General features: G+C 30.1%; 1 protein-coding gene and 1 pseudogene across 1 annotated transcript; one reads left to right on the forward strand and one right to left on the reverse strand.

Moving 5' to 3' along the window:
• Positions 1-855: 855 nt before the first annotated feature.
• Positions 856-2623, forward strand: LOC124832563 (putative aspartic proteinase GIP2 pseudogene; annotated as a pseudogene).
• An 8075-nt stretch (positions 2624-10698) lies between these two features.
• On the reverse strand, positions 10699-12378 carry LOC124832558 (putative aspartic proteinase GIP2). The gene has a single exon (XM_088092027.1). The coding sequence runs from the start codon at positions 12140-12142 to the stop codon at positions 10910-10912; it is 1233 nt and encodes a 410-aa protein (XP_087948153.1). The 5' UTR covers positions 12143-12378; the 3' UTR covers positions 10699-10909.
• Positions 12379-21303: the final 8925 nt, after the last annotated feature.

The following is a 21303-nucleotide window of genomic DNA, read 5'->3' on the forward strand; positions in this document are numbered from 1 at the left end:
TATTATTGAATGAGTAACGTGATTATTAGATTACTCTTATTAATTTATGTTATAAATTAAGAAATGTTATCATTGAACATATATTTTAAGATGTGGAGATAACTAATTAAGATGACATACAAGTCACGCCATTTAATAAATAGCAAAATTAAATGAAAAAATAATCAGAAAATATAATAGTTTTGAGTATTTGGTATCAATAAAATTTAATAAAAAAAGTCAATAAAAATGCTCAAATCTATATTTGATGTAATTTAATAAACTTTTATAAATGTCTACTAAATATTTGAGTGTAATTAGCATTTCATAAATACGTATTAAATTTGAAATTAATTAGTATCTCTATCCTCCTCAAGATCATAAATAAAGCGGTAATAGCTGGCTGTGTCAGAAACCGATAGGAGCACCCAGTATTTCAAAACATTGAATTTTTCTATATTCAATTTGTCCTATTTTGACTTTGACAATAGTACTTACAAGTTACAAGTACTACGAATGCAAATCTTAGAAGGATGTTTCTTCCTAAAACCACCTTTCCTTTTTTAGAATGGATTATTTTTAAATGTACATGACAAAAACTTGGAAAAAAAAATAAAAAGCCTCGCGTTATTTAAAAATTAAGGATACAATTATCTCACAATAATTTTTGTTACATAAAAGTATAAACAAATCCAACGAATCTATTACTATTCTATTAGAGTGTAACGGAGCTATAACATTTTTAAAAAATATGCATTCGAATTCAGTTAAAAATTTAATTTCAGAATGAATTAGAAAAAAAAACATTTATTGTAACTTTTGAAAAGAAAACTATTTATTATAATTATTTTAGTTAACTGAAATTTGAGACGAATTTTAGTTGATTAAAAAAATAAAATAATTCAAACATGTTAAGACAATGTTTGAGTATTACGAACAAAATCAAAAGCATGTATCTTTTCCCTTTCAGAGATACCACCTATGACATATGTAGTCTGCATAACTTGGCCATTCGTTTATGACGAAAATCTAAAGACTAGTACGATGAACAACACATAATATTTTCTTATCCCCTTCATCCCTCTTCCTATAAAAGGAAAACTCAGCATTCTGGATCACACACACCGACACCATTCATTATCACTGTCTTAGCAATGGCTTCCTCTTTTCCCATCCATTTCTTCCTAATCTCAATACCCCTTTTCTCAGTTTGTTGCTTATCTGCAAAATCATGCTCCCAACACCAAACCACACCCCTTTATCCTTCCCATTAAGAAAGACCCTGCAACTAATCTGTTCTACACTTCAGTTGGCGTAGGAACTCCTAGGCACAACTTTGATCTCACCATTGATCTTGCTGGAGAAAACCTATGGTATGACTGTAACACTCATTACAACTCTTCTTCCTACCGCCCTATAGCTTGTGGCTCAAAGCAATGCCCCGATGTTGCATGTCTTGGCTGCAATGGCCCCTTCAAACCAGGTTGCACAAACAACACATGTCCTGCTAACACAGTCAATCCATTGGCAAAATACCTTTTCGGTGGTGGTTTAGCCAAGGATTTCATATTCATTGATCAACACAAAGTGTCTGACTTGCTTTCTAGCTGTGTTGACACCGATGGATACCCATCCTTCACCAATGACGAGTCACCTCTAAATGGCTTACCCAAAAACAGCAGAGGAATTATAGGCCTTTCAAAGTCGCAGCTTGCATTACCAATTCAGCTTGCATCTGCTAATAAGCTTCCTTCCAAGTTTTCTCTCTGTTTACCCTCTTCAAACCACCAAGGTTTCACCAACTTGCTTGTTGGAGCTGGAGAATATCCTCTGGGAATATCCAAGTTTCTCCAAACCACCCCTCTCATTGTGAACCCCATTTCCACAGGTCCTATATCTGTGGAAGGTGTTGCCTCCAAGGAATACTTCATTGACGTTAAAGCAGTTAAGATTGACGGCCATGTTGTGAACCTAAAACCTTCCCTTTTGTCTATTGACAACAAGGGAAATGGGGGCACCAAGATCAGTACCATGAGTCCTTTCACCGAATTACAAACCTCTGTCTACAAGCCTTTCATTCGAGATTTCCTCAAGAAAGCCTCGGACAGAAGATTAAAGAAAGTGGCAGCAGTGGCACCATTTGAGGCATGTTTTGATTCAACCAGAATTGGTAGTTCTGCAACAGGACTAGTTGTGCCAACTATTGATCTGGTGCTGCAAGGGGGAGTGCAGTGGAGTATTCATGCGACGAATTCCATGGTTATGGCGAAGAAAAATGTTGCATGTCTGGCGGTTGTTGATGGAGGGACAAAGCCTCGAATGTCTGTTGTGAAAGCTTCAATTGTTATCGGTGGATATCAGTTGCAGAACAACCATTTGGTGTTTGACGTGGCTTCCTCTAAATTAAGCTTCAGTTCATCGCTTTTGCTCCACAATGCCACGTGCTCTCACTCTTGAATCACACGTGCTTATGACGCGTTGAAAAACATGTCATAGATTTTCGCTTTTGATTTTTAGGAGAATAAAATAATAAATTTGTTTGCTTTGTAGTTTGTACACAGAAACACGTTGGTGTTTCTTGTGTGTCATCTCCTTTATACTGTACAACTTTCTGAATTATGTAATATACTAATATGTTTTATTTCGGTACTAGTGAAAACAACTTTTTTTATGATAATAAAAATAACAAAGTTATAAAAAGTTAAAATTTAAAGAAAAAAACCCACTTATGTCTCTATTCTTTGTCTTCTTTTTTTTTAGTATAATGATGTGCAAGTTTAGTTTACAAAATAATGGTATGTTCCATTATTCAGCAAGTTGAAATTTGGGCAGAATAGATTAACAATGAAAAACCAAAGAATAATTGTCTTACTCATACGAAATTATGGCCAACCCAACAAGTGGAACATTGACACCATTAAGCCAGCCATCCTCTTTGACGAAGCACCACTAATTAATAACATGGTCATGGAGTCATGATATGATGACTTTGAGTAAATGCAATGGGCCCTGGGCATTGCTACAATAGAAGAACATAGCATTTAGTATCTACAACACTGTCCTGCTTCTTTTTAATATAATTTAAATTTATATTCTAATTAAATTAACTCTATATTCATTTGGATAAAAGGGAACCTATTATATTTCATAAATTTAAATTAAGTTTTATACTTCCTTTGTTTTAATTAACCAGTAAGAGTAATTCTTAACATTAAATTATTTATTTGACTTAAAAATAAGATTTGCAGGAGACTTGTTTTTTTGGAAATACTTTTTACTAATATTTTTAACAAATTCTTTTTCATGAAATGAGGTCATTAAGAATTTAACTTGCACAAAGGAAAGATGTTGTGTAATTACTGTAGCAGAAATAATATTTTTTTCCAAAATCATTAACTTGAAACCTTCTATTAACAAGTTTGGGGCTTTAGAGTAGGGAACGTTAACAATGGCAAGGCAAATCACTAAATATATCATTCATATCATCATCCCATATGAAATTTGCTCAAGATAGAAACAAAAATGTTTCTCTCTGCACCACCCCACATTTTTCTTTGTAGTCTCACATTTCAAAAATAACTTTCTTTAATAAATTTTAAAATTCGTTGAGAATTTAAAATATTTTAACGAATTTTAAAATCTATTAAAGAAAAAAATCCTTTAACATATTTCAAAATAGATCTAAAATTTTTTGAAATACAGATGATAGTTTTAGAAATTTTGAAAAATGTAGGAAGCAACACTCTTGAAAGAAAAACATAAAGAGTGTTTCATCCTACACCTCCAAGATCTCATCCTGCACCTCCAAAAATTCCACTTTTAACCTTCTGACATTTCATCATTATCCTACACCTTTAACTTTATAGAAAATTTTATTTTTAATTTTAATAAATATATTCTTATTTTTTTCTTTTTCTTATTAAAAAGATTCTATATCACCTCAATAATAACTAAATTTAAAATTCAAATATTATTTAATATAATTTTATATTTTAATAATTATTAAAATATGATTTATGTTATAATAATAATTATATTAAAAATATAAAAATAAAATAATTAAAAATAAAAATAATAAAAAAAATGTAAATTATATTAAATAAAATATTTAATATATTTAAATATATTAAATTATATTAAAATATTAAATTAAATTAAATAATTATTAAAATTTAAATAATAAACAAAATTTTAAAACAGTTATTTATCAAATAATAAATAAAATTATATTAAATAAAATATTTAAATATACTAAATTATATTAAAATATTAAATTAAATTAAATAATTATTAAAATTTATATATAAAATAAAAATTTAAAAACATTCTTTATCGGATATGGATATCCGATTTATAACTTATCGGATATCTATATCCGATTAACAAATTTTTCAAAATTTTGTTTTTTTAAAATTTTAATAATTATTAAATTTAATTTAATATTTTAATATAATTTAATATATTTAAATATATTAAATATGATTTTAAGTATTGTTTTTATTTTTATTTTTATTCTTATTTTAGTTATTATTTTTTAATTTTCTTAATAGAACTATTTTAAAAATATAAATTATATTTTATTAATTATTAAAATATAAAAATATAATAAATAATATTATAATTTTTATTTAAGTTTAATATTTATTAAATTTTAAATAAAAATCAAAGTATTAACATATTTTATAGATTTTAATATATAAATAAGCTTTTTAAAATTTTTATTTTTATTTAAAATTTAATGATTATTTAATTTATTTTTAAAATTTTATTATAATTTAATATATTTGAATATATTAACTCAAATTTATTTTTATTATTATTATTACTATTTTTATTATTATTTTTATTATTTTATTTTTATGTTTTTAATATAATTATTATTATAATATAAATTATATTTTAATAATTATTAAAATACAAAATTATTTTAAATAATATTTAAATTTTAAAATAAATTAAATTAAATTATTATTAAGGTAGTGAAGATTGTTTTTAATAAAAAAGAAAAGAAAATGAAAAAATATTTATTAAAGTTAAAAATAAAATTTTGAAAAAGTTGGAGGTGCAGGATGATATGAGATGTCAGAAAGATAAAATTGGAATTTTTGGAGGTGCAGGATGAGATCTTGGAGGTGTAGGATGAAACACTCAAACATAAAAATCCCAAAGGCTTGAAACCAAGCCCGTAACTGGATGGGCCTAATTTTGATAGGACCCAAAACAAATGCACTATGTAGACAGCGTACATGGGTCTAATTTAAAGGCCCAAGTAACTTCTTTATATATAATTTTTTATTTATTTGATAAAGAAAAGTGTTTTTCTTCAACTCTTTTCCTGATTCTGTTACAGCTTTCGACTCTAAAACAAATCAAACTTTTAGTTTTTCACAATATAGTAAAAGTATTTCGATCATTTTTTGAAAGATAATAAAAAAACATTATCGATCACTATGATAATAATTCCAATATGAAAGAAAGTCATGAAGAAATTCAAAAACAGTTTTTAAAACAAACATGAGAACATTATATAAATATTGTGCTTATCATTGTCTAAATCTTATTCTTAGTAATATGAAATAGTCTTTTTCATTTTTTCTTTAAGTTGCTTAATGCATATATTTATTGTTTTCATGCTTGTCAAAAGATGGAAAATTTTACTTTGACTGTGTTTTGGGTTAAGTACGAAATCTTTCCTAATATTTAATGGGAGAATAAAATTAAAAGTATAGCTATTAGATTTTAGCTCCAATAAAATTAAAAAATAGAGTATTAGAGTTTATAGATATTTTAAAATAATGAAACCAATTATATTAATGTTAAAAATTCAATAATATAAATAGAATTTTATGAACATGTTTCATCATCTAAAATACATATCATCTCTCTAAAATCTTTTCTCTAGACTTTCTCTCCCTTCTTTCTAAGATTCTTAGTTCCTGAGTTATCTTTTTTTATGATCAGAAAATGATTAGACAATTACGATAGTGAGATCCACAACAATATCCTATCAGTTTTCCATATAGAGTAAGATAGTTTTTATTTCTTTTTTCTTTAGTTTAAGCTACATGCAAATAGATTTGAAAGCATTTATCATTCAACCTCTTTTTGTTGTTCCTTGTTGATTATTGGTTTTAAAAACCTACATTGGTCATAATTCTACGGTATGTAGGTACATATAAAGTTATCTGAGTTGAGGTAAGGGTAGTTTTCTTTTTAGAACTGTTTGAACGAGTGTTGAGTCAAGTCTTCTAATTCGATTCGGTGGTACCTACACAGGGTACTCTAATGCTAAAGTCATTAGACAATATTAATGCAATGATACATGTGTTGCACGTATCTAAAAGTCAAACTTTAGAGCTTTATAGTGGTTGTTATAGGCTTTTACTTTTTTGTCAACCTAATAATTATTCAATCATACCTTAATCATCGTTTAAACTGATCATTATGTAAACAGTCAGTTACGTTATTGAGTTAAGATGATTGACAACTAGTGATATGTCTAAAAGATCAACCAAAGAACATCGATCTAAAATGATTGACCAAGAAAAATTAATCCAAAAAAATTGACTGAAAGAGATCGACCAAAACAAAATCTACTCAAAATAATCGACCAAAAGGAGGTCGGTCAATAAAAATGTGCCTATAATAATCAACTAAATATATAATCAATTTTAAAATTAGACAATTTAATTAATGGTTGATGGTCCTGACTTGATCAAAACGGACTTACGGCTACACATGTGCTTTAACTTATGATCAATTCATGGGTGTTGCTCCCTCCACCACCACACCTTTCTCCCTCCACCTCTCCTTTACTATTTTGTCCCTCAATAAATTTTTATTTTTAGGGTTATTATTTTTTAATTTTACCCATTCACAACCTATTTCACTAATAACCTATTCTAGTCTCGTACATGAGTAAAATACTTTTCTTTCATTTTAACATTATATTTCTTCCTCTCTTTCTTTCGTCATTGTGAGATACTACAAGTTGCAAATGTTGGTGGTGGTGGAAAGAATTATCAAGCAGTCTCCCTCTCGTGGTGCAGTATCGCTCTCGTGGTGCAGTGCGTGGAGTGGTGCAGTGCGTGTCGTGCTTCCTCGTATTCGAATAAACCTTGAAATAAAACCCTAAAATAAAAACCGTAACCTTTAAACGGAGGTGACATCCTTCAACGGATGTTGACATCCGTTTTACCTTCAACGGATGTTGACATCCGTTTTACCTTAAACGGATGTTGACATCCGTTGAAGATGTCACCTCCGTTTAAAGGTTACTTTTTTTTTATTTTAGAGTTTATTTTATTAGGGGACATCCGTTGAAGGATGTCACCTCCGTTGATGTATACTTCCTCATGCTGGTTGATGCTCTGGACGCTCCTCGATGTTCCTCCACACCAAGGCGGCGACGCTCCTTCACACCACGACGACAATGGAAGCTTTCAAACCAAAAAAAGGAAACTGGGAAGAAAAAGGAAGGAAGTGCGGGAGGTGGAGAGGTGAAACGAAAATGGAGAAAGGAGAAGAGAGTTGCATGGGTAGGTGCTGGGAAAGTAAAATTAGAGTTTCAAATTATTTAAAATAGGATAAAAGTAAAAGTCTTTTTAATTTAAGGATATAATTATATTTAAAATAATATGGGGACGTGGAGAAAGTATTCGATAGGCAACACCCTCAATTCATCCATAAGCATTAAAGAAACATAATAGCTTTCTCCAAGCACCCATTTTGTTTAAACAAAACACACACAAAACTGCCAATAATAGCTACCGCACTTCAAAAATAGCCACAGTTGAAATTCTAACTATAGTTAGTTAAGAAAGAACCAGTGTTGGGTGAGTTAGCATTTCCATGTAATGAAATGGAGGGTTGATTGAAGAGTAAAAATTCCTTTAAAAGAAAACAGTTCCCTTTTTAGTTCAACACGAAAAAGTCATGCAGCTATACAACATACCAAATAGCTAACAAGCCGACCCATTTTCCACACATTTATCATAACGTGTTAAAACAACGATATTTGTTTGAAAATCAGCTTTTACGAACGTGAAGGGATACACACAATTCACATATATATCGCTGTTCCTTTTACGTTTGTTTCTCTGGATCGATTATTTTAGATATTTAATAAGTTTGGCAAATCATCACAATTTTTTTATCAAGTTAAAACTCATGCTAACCAGTCCAGATTTTTTTTCTGGAAGCTCCCCGTCTGGATTTCATGTTATGTTTACCTAAAAATGACAAAAAAAAGCCTATGATGAGAGTTGGTTGCGAAACATATACGACAATGCGATGCGATGTAGCGATTAAGCAATAGAATTGGGACATAACCTAACACACCACGTCGTTAATTAAGTGGCGTGTGTGATGTAAAGTGAGTACACGAAAACGTGAAATGAAACTGTCCCGTACGATGCCTTTCACTGTGACTCACTACCTTATCAACAACGCCTTGTCCCATTCATCGCTATCCCTTATCAACGTGTCAAAACTACAATTCCATCGTATCCGTTTCCTATTCTCCACTCTCATTTTCCTCGCTATTTCACTGCTCTCCATTACTTCACTTTATTTTTTTACTTTATACTCAGACACCCAATGATATTTGGCAACATCTACTTCGTACAATTATCATATCTTACAGGATAACGTTGCAGTAATTTGTACTCAACTTCCATTTCTATACGTGTCGACACAAGGTGGTGTTCGAATCTCAAGAATATCGCCTGCTACCCATCCCAACACTCCTAGAAAAGCTTCACAAGAATCATTCGTTAAAAAAAAATATCCTTGTGAGGTTGCAGTATTGCCAATTAGGTTTGAGGAAGATAACTATAACAAAATAAAGATATTACCACTTTCGTAAGTTTTAATACTCTTTCTGATTTTGTATGTATAAAATATTGTTTTTTTTTCTAGTGTGAGCAGCAGAAATGGAATATGCTGAGGATATCACTAGCACCACAGATTGTCTCCCGAACCTATAGTTATAGCAAAAGTAGTAAATAAGTTAAATATCCACTTATTTAGGACCGGGTTTATAGGAAATAAAATTTAATAATGAGTATGGATGTGGGAGTTGTATGTATGGTATCAATCCGTCTTCCTTTGACCTATATATAATAAATTATTTTAGTTGTGTAAAGAATTATAACCAAGTTTAATTTAAAAATATTATATTAGAGAATTATGTGTTCTGTTATTTTCTTATTATACAATATTTAAGACTATATTTTACAGAGCATCTCCAACCGTATATTTAGGTATCTTTTTGTGAATCGTATTTGGTGACTTGAAGTAGTAAAAACTCTATCTTTTTTTTTCTCTATTAAGAACTCGTTTGAAGTTTTTCATCATCAACTTCATCCTTTCTCTTTCTCACCTGTCCCGTCGTCACCTTCACTTTCACTGTTTTTCGCACCTCTTGTGAAAAACAGTATTGTGAAATTTTTTTCTAAATAAAAAAAATTCTTATATTGTATGTGATGGAAAAAAAATAATAAAATAATAAAATGTTGATTGTATATCTATATCTTATATATATATATATATATATATATATATATATATATATATATATATATATATATATATATATATATATATATATATATATATTTTCTTTGCAGAAATAACCCAAGGTTGAAATTTTAAATATAAATAAATTAATTGAAAATAATAAATTTTAATCCGTTTATACCATATATTTACGTACTTTTTTTAATTTGTATTACTACTAATAAACGTAAGTTAAAGAAATAATTTCAAACTTTTTAAAATATTGTAAAATATAATAAGGTATTTATCTATAGCACAGGTCATAATACTAATATATTAGATAATAACATATATATATATATAATTTGATAAATGATATCTAAAAACACCCATAATTTGTTTTTTTATTCTATTATCACCACAAAGTCTTCGTTGTCGTTAAATAAATAAACATGTTACATTTACACAATCGATTTTCATAAAGAAAAATTAAACAAATTAGTAAATATACATAAAAAAGGTTATACTGTCTTATGTAAGAGTAAACTTCTGTAATTGATTTATTAAATTTTACAAGTAAAGGATACAAGTATTCATGCCCCAACGGATATGGAAACGGCAATTAAATTACTACTCACGGATACCTTATCCATATATACCTGTGTCACTGTATAGGAGCGAATTGGCTAGCTTCTCCTGCCAGGGCAAACGTCCGTTAATTTTGTTCATATCTACTCCATTAAAAAATAGAATTACTAGATGTAAGAATGAATCAAATACTGTAATTATATCTGTTCTTGGCTTTAGTCCACATTAATATTACTTTAAAAACACGACTATGAAGCTTCAAATACACAAAAGTCTATGCCAAGGATTATGTAACAGAGTGGCTGTACTTTGGAGACCTGCTGCCTTAAGATTATTTGAATTGACATTGAAAAATCAAAGAAAAAGGTTCCAGAAGCTTAATTTGGTGGGAAAAAGAAAATAAAACGTTGATTGTAACAGTGCAGAAGACGGCATCTTGAAGGAATAAAAGGATATTTTTTTGGTTTTTCAGCTTACTTGGAGAACAAAAACTGTGTGCTATGAGCTGTTTTTGTATCTTTACTTTGCCTTATATATCGGATATGCTTTTCGCACTATCAACATTCCACGATTAAAAATGCTTTTCTTATCAATCAAACACGCTAATTCAAACCCAAAGAGTCAACAACCATATGCTGGAGAAGAAGTATTTTAATTTAAAATATAGAAACAATATAACCAAAAATGCCATCGCCATACATAGGCACATAAGCAGTGTATACACATACCGCAGGGGAGTAAAAGGAAAAGGGTTATTACAGAACCTGTTAAACTCCTCAAAACTCATCTTAATCTAAGAAAACTATAACGTATGGATAATAAACTATTATCACAAGAACTATGGTTAAACTGAAATCGGTTGTGCAGAAGATCCAGATTTCAAATCTGAGCAACTCGCGTGCCTCGTCAGGAGCGAAGGACTAAATCCCACCATGGAAGTATCGAAATCAAACTGAACCAACACATCTTCTAATTGATACCCTCCAATAACAATGGGATTTCTAGGGTTCTCGCCTCCGTCCACAAACCCTAAGCACATAACATCGTCGCTCACCTGCACCATCGAGTTTCTTCCGTATATACTCCACTTAACCATCTCGCTCTGCAACACCAGATCGATAACCGGCACGTTGGGTCCCACCTGCGAGCTTCCAACTCCCTCGGACGAAAAACAGAGTCCAAAGGGGGAAACGGGACTCACTCTGCTCATGTTCAAAATCGAAGCGGCTTTCAAATACGCGCTCTCGAAGTTAGCGTAGATTGAGGTTTGGAGCGTGGTGTAGGGCACCACGGTGCTCAGCTGAGCGCCCCCACCCAACGGGGTGTCAAAAGAGACCTTCTTTCCGTTGATTTTGACGGAATTAACGTTGATGGAAGGGTGGTTCTGGTCTGGGTTGGTGAGCAGAGGGGTGAAGGTGAGAGATCTGAGGATTTCGGAGCCGGGCTGAGATTCCTGGGCCATGTTCCCAAATTGAACAACTCCAGAAGATGGGGAGAGACAGAGAGAGATTTTTCTCTGGGTTCCAACAGAGTGAAAAACCTGAGACGAGAAAGAGGTGCGAGATCTGTCGAGACCCACCATGCCTTTAGCCCCGGTGGCCAAACCGTTCAAGAGAAGGGTGGGTGCGCAGGTGAAGAGAAGCTGGTGAGAGGGTCCAAAGAGGTCTTCCACAAGCTCTCCTTCGGCGACCCTTTTCCCAGTGATGGTGTTCTCGGCAGGAATCTGACACGCTTGGTCTTGATCCACAGGGTTAGCGAGGCTGGAGAGCCACCTGTGGGTCTCGATTTCAGGACCCTTGGCGGTGAGGCAGCGAACAGAACGGTGGAAAATAGTGGCGAGAGATGCAGACGGGGCGGTTCGGGAAGCACAGTCAACCCAGAGGGAGGAGCCGCCGAGATCAAGCACAAAGTTAGCCTCTTCAACAGGAGTGCCATAAGAAAGGGTGGTTAAGTACTGGTGCGTGGAGTGGTCTTTGATAACGGGGAGGGCGAGAGAAGACTTGTAGGCAGAGGAGGGAGCAGAGAAAAGGTAGAGAAGGGTGAGAGAGAGTGGGAGAAGGAGGGAAGAGGAAGCCATGGTAGAGAGGTGAGAGTGAGAGCAGTTGGTAGTTGAGAAATAGGTTTTGGTGTATCGGTGTTGAGTCGCCGCGGCTTGTTGAAATATAGTTGTTGTTGGGTTTGGGGTTGAGATGGGTTTGAGGGAAAAGAGAAGGGGGGAATTAAGAAAGGAAAAATAATGGTGTGTGAACTTTTTTGGTAGTAGCTGACTAGATGACACACCTCGTGCTTATCTTCTCTTCTTCTCTCTCTTCATAAACAAACGCAATAGGCATGTGAGAGACTGATGACTCACTCCTCCTTATGATGCCAAAGGACATCCATCTCTTTAGCTAGCAAAAAGACAAACCAATTTCATTCGCCAAAACTCCCATCCTCTATCCTTTCCACAGCACACAATGTGGCTACGCGTTTCACCCTTCTACGTCAATTATTAATGCTAACAATAAATCATATTCACATTTACAATAATGTCCCTTCGAGGGTCCAAGGGCCAGGCGCCACACCCCTTTAAGAATCCTACAATTATGCTTCGGATAAACTCTCTACTGTTAAACTCGACTTAACTTGTCGGTGCCTTCCTTATTATATCCATCTCTTACCTCTTACACCCTCATTCTCTCTCCGCCGCTTATCACCGTCCATCACAGATTGCTTTTCCTATATTTTTCAATATTAACGCTAGCCCCCTCTTACTTTTTCTAGATACCTGTTACTACTCTCCATATTGCTATTTCACCCTTCTCAACAATTTCAAAACCAAATCCAAATTTCTCTATTTAGTCCCCGTCTTTTATTGTATTATTATAAATAAAAAAGGTGGTCGTAAATCATTATCAATATTGCGACGATACTTGTAATGGTTACGTGCCAAGCAATCTCGTACACACCTAATTTCTTGTGAATGATTAAAGGTGAGCGTTTTATAAATCGAAATAATAAATTTGAAAATTGAGAATGATGAGACAAGAGCACTTTTAACGCAACTGTTAAGTGAAAAGCAACCTTGAAAGCAACTATTAGAAAGTAATCGTGGGATGAGAGAGAAAATGCCTGAATTGCACGGGATAGCAGCAACCTGTTTCTCAAAAATAGTGGAATCAAAAACTTAATTTGAATAAAGAAAGTATATCGCAAGGTCATTAATAAACTTTAGTAAGATTCTTAGAGGAAAATGATTTACTTAAAGTAAGAATTGGAATATGATGCTACTCTAAAAGAAAAGAAATTTGATAATTTTGACCTCACGAAAAAGAGTAACTTCATATTTAGAGAGACGTTCTAACACGTATAATTGAATTTTGAAGTCAAATTATGGAAAGATAAAAAAACTATTTAACAGTATTTATTTATTTTTTGTTTTATTTGGGAACCAGTGGCTTTAAATTTGACGTGAGTCAACAATATAATATAATTGATTTTGTATTTTTCTTATAAGTTCAACCTAATCCAATGCTAAATCAACCGAAATTATGTTCAGCCTGGTCATCACTTATCCAAATTACATAATAATAATAGGTCATGAAGTAGGCGAGAAGATTATCTGGTTCCTTTATTGCCTCTCACTTTTTTGTGTCGGTTGTTCCAACTGAAGATTAAACCCATACATATGAAAAAGATTATCATATGCCTATAGTTTCAATTAATTTAAGATAATATTACTTATTTTTATTTGAGTTATGAAATTTAGAATAATATTGCTTCTGTCTTGTTTGCTGCAGTAACTGGAAATTGTTTACTTACCTTAAAGACTGTTGTTATCCTCAAAACTCAGAATTTACATTCGGAGTTTTGCAACGCAACATGTTGAGGGGAGTTGCGTGTAATTACACCATTCACATATTAAGAAATAAAAAACTCAACTCGTGAGAGCCACATAAAGTATATTAAAATATGAAGAATATTAAAAAATGTAGGAATAAGCCAACGAAGTTTTCGTTCAAAATGGGCAATATTTTATTACTTCCTCTTGCATAAGAGGATAAGAACGTCACTGATAATGTCTTTGACAGATTATCTATTGAATGTATCGATTTTTATGGTGGGTTATGGGTGAAGTGTTTCCAACCAAATTAGTATATACATGATAAAATAGTATCTCCTAAATATTTAATATTAACTTCGAGGTAAGTGGAAAAAAGTATATTACATGATAAAATAGTGACGGATACAACAACATAATCATACTAAATATAAAAGAAAAAATAGTATACTAAGAAAGAACATTTTTTCTATAAATAAATTTTGAAGTATAAATTAGAAAACAAAATATACACTTAAAAGTTTGAGTTCAGTCTTCAGATATTTATTATACCAGAATAAAATCTGCCTAACTCTGTATAATATATCAAGAGAGCGTATTAAAAATGTATTAATTAAAATATTCTATTTGTCTTTTCAATTGAATTTTTTTTGACAGGTTATCAATTGGTACAATATTTGGTACTGTAACAAAACCATGTGCTATTTAGTTGTTTAGTCACATTGTGCTATTTAGTTAGTGACACGCATATTAATCTTTATCACATATGTGGAGCGTCATGGTGCTGTCAATGTGTCATAGGGCCCAATGGTCCCCCCTTCTCAAACTCTATATGAAACACGTATATCTATTATTCTTTCAAATTATTTATTTTTTACATTATTAATTATTTTAGATCACTGAACAATTATAGAGAACAATGTTTTAAAATAAACAGGAATATCCTAAACACAGGTCAAAATATAATAAACTCATGGATTTATAAATACATAGACCTGTAAAACGGATAATCCAATTCAGTCCACACTTATTATCTAATTCGTTCAATGAGTTCAAAAAAATTGAATCCGATCCGATCATTACGAGTCGGTGGTTTAAATGAATTGACTCATTGGTCCACTTAATTATAAGTTTTTCTAAATAAAAGTATATATACTTTTTTAAATTCAAATCAAAATAAAGTTCATTCTAAAATGATGTTAAACTTCAAAAGACAATTCAAAATAAAAAAAAATCATACAATCCAAGCGTAATCTAAAAACAAGCACAAAAGACAAATAAATAAGTTTTTAATATTGATAATTTTTGTATCACTTGTCCATTTATAATATTAGAGTCTTGAATAGATAAATCTATAATATTTTTCTCTCTTGAAACATCTTTTTTTTATTCACATCTATAATATAATAAAAAATATGCTAATTAATAATATTGAAACACGAAAATAATAAATAATTAAATTAAATTAGGTAAGTTGGTGAGCCAACCCACAGATCCAACCCGAGTGAGCCGTGTTCTAAGTGAACTGGGTTGAAAACTAACCCACATAAAAAGATTACATTTTTTCAAACTCAAGACTCAAACTCGTAGTAGGGCGAGTTAACTCAACAACCTATTTTGACAGCACTAAAAATACATGTCTAAAAGCAAGAAATAAGCGGAATCCATTTAATCATATACAGTTGTATTTTTAATCTCTTTGACATTAAATTAACTGGTTTTTACTCAAAATTTTAATATATTTTAGCTTTTAAACCGTAAAAATTAATAAATAAATTAAATTCTTTTATTTGCAAAATGTTTTTCAATAAATATTAACACAAAAGCTTATTAAATATATAAACAATTCATAGGCTAACATGAAATATATTTTATACATAATTAATTTAATGTAATTGAATTAAAAAAAATCATATATATTTATTTTTAAAATTTTGAAATTAAAATATATGAAAACTTTGAATAGAAATAAATTTAATTTTGTATCATATTTTAAAAATTAAAAACATATTTAATCTTAAATAAATATAAATCTATATAGCACATAGTAAATTTCACTAAATTAAACATAAGGTTGTTTAATAATTATTGTACAAAATAAAACAAAATAATAAAAAAGAAGAAAAAGTTGGTGAGTAAACTCTTTCCGCGTAATGGATGTAGTTGTTGACCACGTGTGGTAGTTACAAAATTATCTCGTGAACTGAAATCAATAAAATTATTATAGTATGTTCGTGACTATAAAATAAAACACGATAATAAAAGAATATAAAATAAAATGGATTGAAAGCATGTCACTAAATCACGTTATTCTCCTGAGGTTATGCAAAAGACTATTTAGTAGTTTCTAATAAATGATATTTAATTATTTAAAGTATTATATTATAAGATTTTTTTATTAATTGAGTATTATTTTATTAGAATTATTATTATTATTAATGTTATTTTTTAATTTCTAACTTGATCTTACATATGTTGAAATATTAGAATACGGTATAGGATTTCTAGCGTCGAGCTTTACAATTTTACTAATAATATTAAATAGGATAAAAGTTCATCTTTTCCTTTTCCTTTAAATCTTGTTAGCAAATAAGTAAAGTACAAGAATTTGCGATGTTAAAGGACTTAATATAAATTTTTGTTTTGTTAGGATTGTTAGAAGATGTTTTGCTCGTTGATTAGAGTTTTATATGTGAATATATAATATGTGTGAAGTTGAGTATGTGGGGTTTGTGAGAGTTGAGAATTTTTAGAGTTTTAAGAGCATCTATCAGGTAACAAAAGCTAGTTTATTTAAAATAATTGTTTTGTCCTAAATTGATAGGTTGAGTAAGATAATTAATTTGAATTGTTATGTGATTGCTTTGATATGATGTTTTGGTTGTATTGGTATTGTTGTCAGTGAAGTTGATTTGATTTGGTTATGATTATCCAATGTGTTATATTTAAAGGTTATTTTGAACTAAAATAAGATATTTTAAATTAAGAAAGAGCTAAAATTGCATAGATAGTAAAAATGGACAACCTATCTCAATCAGATTAGAAGTTGAAACTCTAATATAAGGTCATGTAGTACCACAAAACCGTTGGGTATCACTTGTAGGAACTAAGTCAGTGAAGTCTAGTAGTCCAAGTCATCATTCACAACTCTGGTACGGTTAGACACTCACAAGTTAATGAGTTCTAGTGGTCAAAGATGTCAGATGCCACTTTAAGATCGTTGAACGCTCACTTGACAATGAATCTTATGGAGTTTGGCATGAGGCGTTGAAAACCTTGCATTAGGCTCTCTTTTTTTGCGTTGGATGTCATTTGAAATTTAATTCCAGTCGCCCTTAGGAAGCATGACACTTAATGCTTGTGTATTTTCGTCAAGTGCCTAGCCTTTGATGGTGTTGAATCTATGTTTTCATATTTTATCTTATAAATAAATAAATATATATATATATATATATATATATATATATATATATATATAGTTAGAATATGAATGGTGGGTGATTTTAAAATGAAATGTAATATGTTTGATTGTACCAGGATAATGTAGACATTTTCAAGGAGAAAATGCTACATTGATCTTGTGTTAGGGTATATTGAATGTTGATTATGTAAAGGGATTATTCTCACTCTACTAAAAGTCTACTCACGAAGAGAAAGATGTTTAGTTGTGAGAGTTGAAGGATGTCCATATTTAAAGTTTTAGTAGAACATCAAACTTGAAAATATAGAATTTACCATGTCATGATATACAATTATAGAAGTGAGGTTGTCCGACCTTGATATAAAATTATAGCCCTCCCTATGAGAGATGATAGGTATAAAATCTTTGTGTATGATCTTTGGATCTACTTAATAGACATATCTTTCAAAAGTAGAGTCAAATATAAGTGTTACATGAGTCATTTTGCTTATGTTTTGTGGATTGGTTGATGATTTTTATGGTATTTAATGATTGATTTGAAGGAAAATAATTTTATATTATACTTTGTTTTAGTTTTGAGTAATATGAATTTTTATAATTAGACTAGTTTATCCATTTGTTATTATTGATTAATGGTTTATCCATATGTTATAATCGTATGTTATACTTGAGTAAATGATGTTGCAAAAATAAATGATGGAATATAATAAAACTATTAGAGAGAAGTGGAAGTACATTATTACATGTGTGTGTAAGATACAACATTTTCTTTTTAATGTTATGTTTTGAAAAATACTTGTAAATATTTGATTTGTTAATTACTTAAGATATTTTAAAGACAACTTATTTATATATTTTATTTGATTCTACTTCATATTATGAATATTGATATTTATATTAATAGTTTTTAATATACTAATATAAGGTGTTGCATTTATTATGTTTTCGAGCACCTTGTATTCGACTAGATGTAATAAAATTATGTAAATTTTAAAAAGAATGTAGAAAGATTAAAAAAGTCTAGAAAAATATTGATTTATACATTTTTTTTTGTTAAACATCATTGTTAAGAAGAAGTGAACTTAAAATCTAACTCAATTCCACAAAATCGACTTATAAAGTGAGATTTGCACTCACTTATAAATTATAAATTGGTTTTATCTTTAGTCGATGTGAGACTTTCAATACACTTCTCACGCCGAGATATAAATATCATTTTGAACGTAAGACTATACATTAGTGAGTAGTCTGATAACGGTCCAATAGCGGGTGGAACAACATGTCCAACAAACAACGAATATCAATAGGATATGCTTTAACCATAACTCTGATATCATGTTAAGAAGTGAACTTTAAGTTTAACTCAACCTAGTTTAAATACAGATTTTACGAATGTATATAAGTAAACTACAACATGATTAAGCTAAAAAAATGTTTAACTTATAACATTAAAAAAAACATTGCAATGTGGAGTTTTAGGATTTATCTCACATTGACAAATAAAAGTTTAAATCTATATTTAAAAGAAGCTTTCACATTTGGTGTTTCAAAGAAAATTGCTTCTAAAAGATTATACTGAATCATATAAAAAAGAATGTAAAAGTTTAAGCCGAGTTGAGAGAAAAAGGAAGTAAATTTTGGCATAATCATTGTGCAAGAGTGAGAGTGAAAGTTTTGATTCTTTTTGGGATTTCACAGATACAGGGTTTAACGGAGAAGGAGAATATTCCATCAACTTTTTTGCTGCGACTAAAATACAATGGTTGTCTTTCACCTCTGGATTCCACCATTAAAATTAATAAATCCAAATAACCATAAGTGCTTCTTTTTTACATCATAGGCATTCAAAAGTCTCTCACTATAGTCATTCATGTAAGGGAGATTACCAAAATAGGAGTTGGGAATGTTAAACTGATTTGAGAAATTATTGGCAGAAAATAATAAAATAAAAATTGACACTGTCTTATTTAGGAGTAAATTGATTAACTTTAAATTTATTTTTGAATTATCATTCAACGAGTCCTAGAAGCTTAAAATGTACAAATATCAATGTCACCAAGAAGCTTCATATTTGTGGTGTACAGAGTCTCACGCCGTGTGAACAAGAAGCATCTTGAACGAATCAAAAGATATTCGGTGCGCCACATCTTCTGTCTTTTTGGAAGAAAATTTTGTGTTGATGGATCAGTTTTTAGGAAAAAGACAACCAAGATTTCATTCAAAATTTGCGTGACATGCACTGTAATAAATAAAAAATGCATTCAGACAATATTTATTAAAAGCTCTTGTAATTATATATTCAACTCAAACCAAACATCACACTTTGGAGCCAAAATAATCCCACATGAAACATGTGTGAAAAACGCTCAACAAATCACTGTACGCGGAACAGAGTGTAATTGAAAGTGTTATACATACTTTCCATCGTATCTTTCTCTTATTATTTGGTTGAACAATATTGCTATATTCAACCTTTTTATTTTCAATAAATTTGATGGGTACAATGGTTATACATTGAGATTGTAACTAAGTTTCATGGTCATACATTGAGATTGTAACTAAGTTTCATGGTTATACATTGAGATTGTATGAAGTGCAGACTATTTATCTAGTCCAAGAATGAGTCCAAGTACAAAGACTTTAAATTTATTTGGTCCAAAAACGTGTCCAAGTGAATGCTCCGCTAGAACTTGTCCAGATGCAAAGAGGAGTTATTTATAAATGAAAAAAATCATTGTTTAATAACAATAAGATAATTATATAATGTGAAATTTTTTTTAATACCTAAACTATTATTTAATGTTTATGGCCTCAAATATATCCACACTCTCTCAATCATTTATTTAAATACTATAAAAAAAAAGTCAAATATAATTTTAAAACACGAACTTAAGTCAATTATATATATCCTAGTATCATTCACTACTTATCTCATTTCAAAATATATTATTTTCATCAATCCAATAATCTCTACCATGGTTAAAATAAGTACATATCTTTTTTTTTATTGTCTACCCCAATAATCATTGATACTTTACCATAACAATCATTGATACTTCATCATAAAGAGTATATTTATTTGAAATTAAACAATTTCAATAATATCCTTTCATTGTATATTTACATCAATGTTACCTAATATCCATGCTAATCTCCATGACAACACGATTATGCCATAAGATATTTAACTCATCATTTTCATGTCATAAGTTATTCCTTTTAATGTCTTAATGTAATCTGTATCGTATTAGTATAATTTTGACTTGAGTTTGTTCCAAGTCAAAATCGATCATTCCATCAAATTTCTCTTTCATATTTGATAGCATTTGCAAATCACATTGCAATTTTAACAACCAAGGAAGATTCTCAAACAATACAAAATTAATTTTTTAAGTGTGAAAGATAAGACAAAACTGGAATCACATAACATACTAAAAGTATTATACTAGTCAGAAAAATAAAATCACAATCGATGCCTAATTACAGCAAAAGAATAACACTATATGATTTTTTTTACAAAACATAGATTACTTTTTCATACTGTTTGACACCAAATTTAAATCAAATCTTGAAATAATCTACTACAAAAGTATAAAAAAAAGTAAAATTTAATCTTAAAGTGTTTTTTATTGCCATGTAGACATCATGAACTTTAAATATATTATATAATTATTATCTCTCACTTCATTATTTATCTTTAACTATGTGAGACTTTAAAAGATGAATTCTTTTCATTAATCGAATAATCTCAATAATAATTAAAATAAACACATCTTCCTTTTTATCTATCAGGCCAACAATAATTTATACTTCATCATAAAATGTTCAAATATAAAAGATATGAAATTTATTTGGTCCAAAAACGTGTCCAAGTGAATGTTGAGCTTATTTGGTTCAAGAACTTGTCCAGGTGCAAAGAGGAGTTATTTATTTGGTCCAAGAGTGTGTCCAAGTGCTACATTATTCATAACTAACATCATTTGTACTCTCACAAAAC

Source organism: Vigna umbellata, chromosome 5 (assembly GCF_029865625.1).
Source record: "Vigna umbellata cultivar VRB3 chromosome 5, Vumbellata_1.0, whole genome shotgun sequence".
NCBI classification, from domain to species: domain Eukaryota; kingdom Viridiplantae; phylum Streptophyta; class Magnoliopsida; order Fabales; family Fabaceae; genus Vigna; species Vigna umbellata.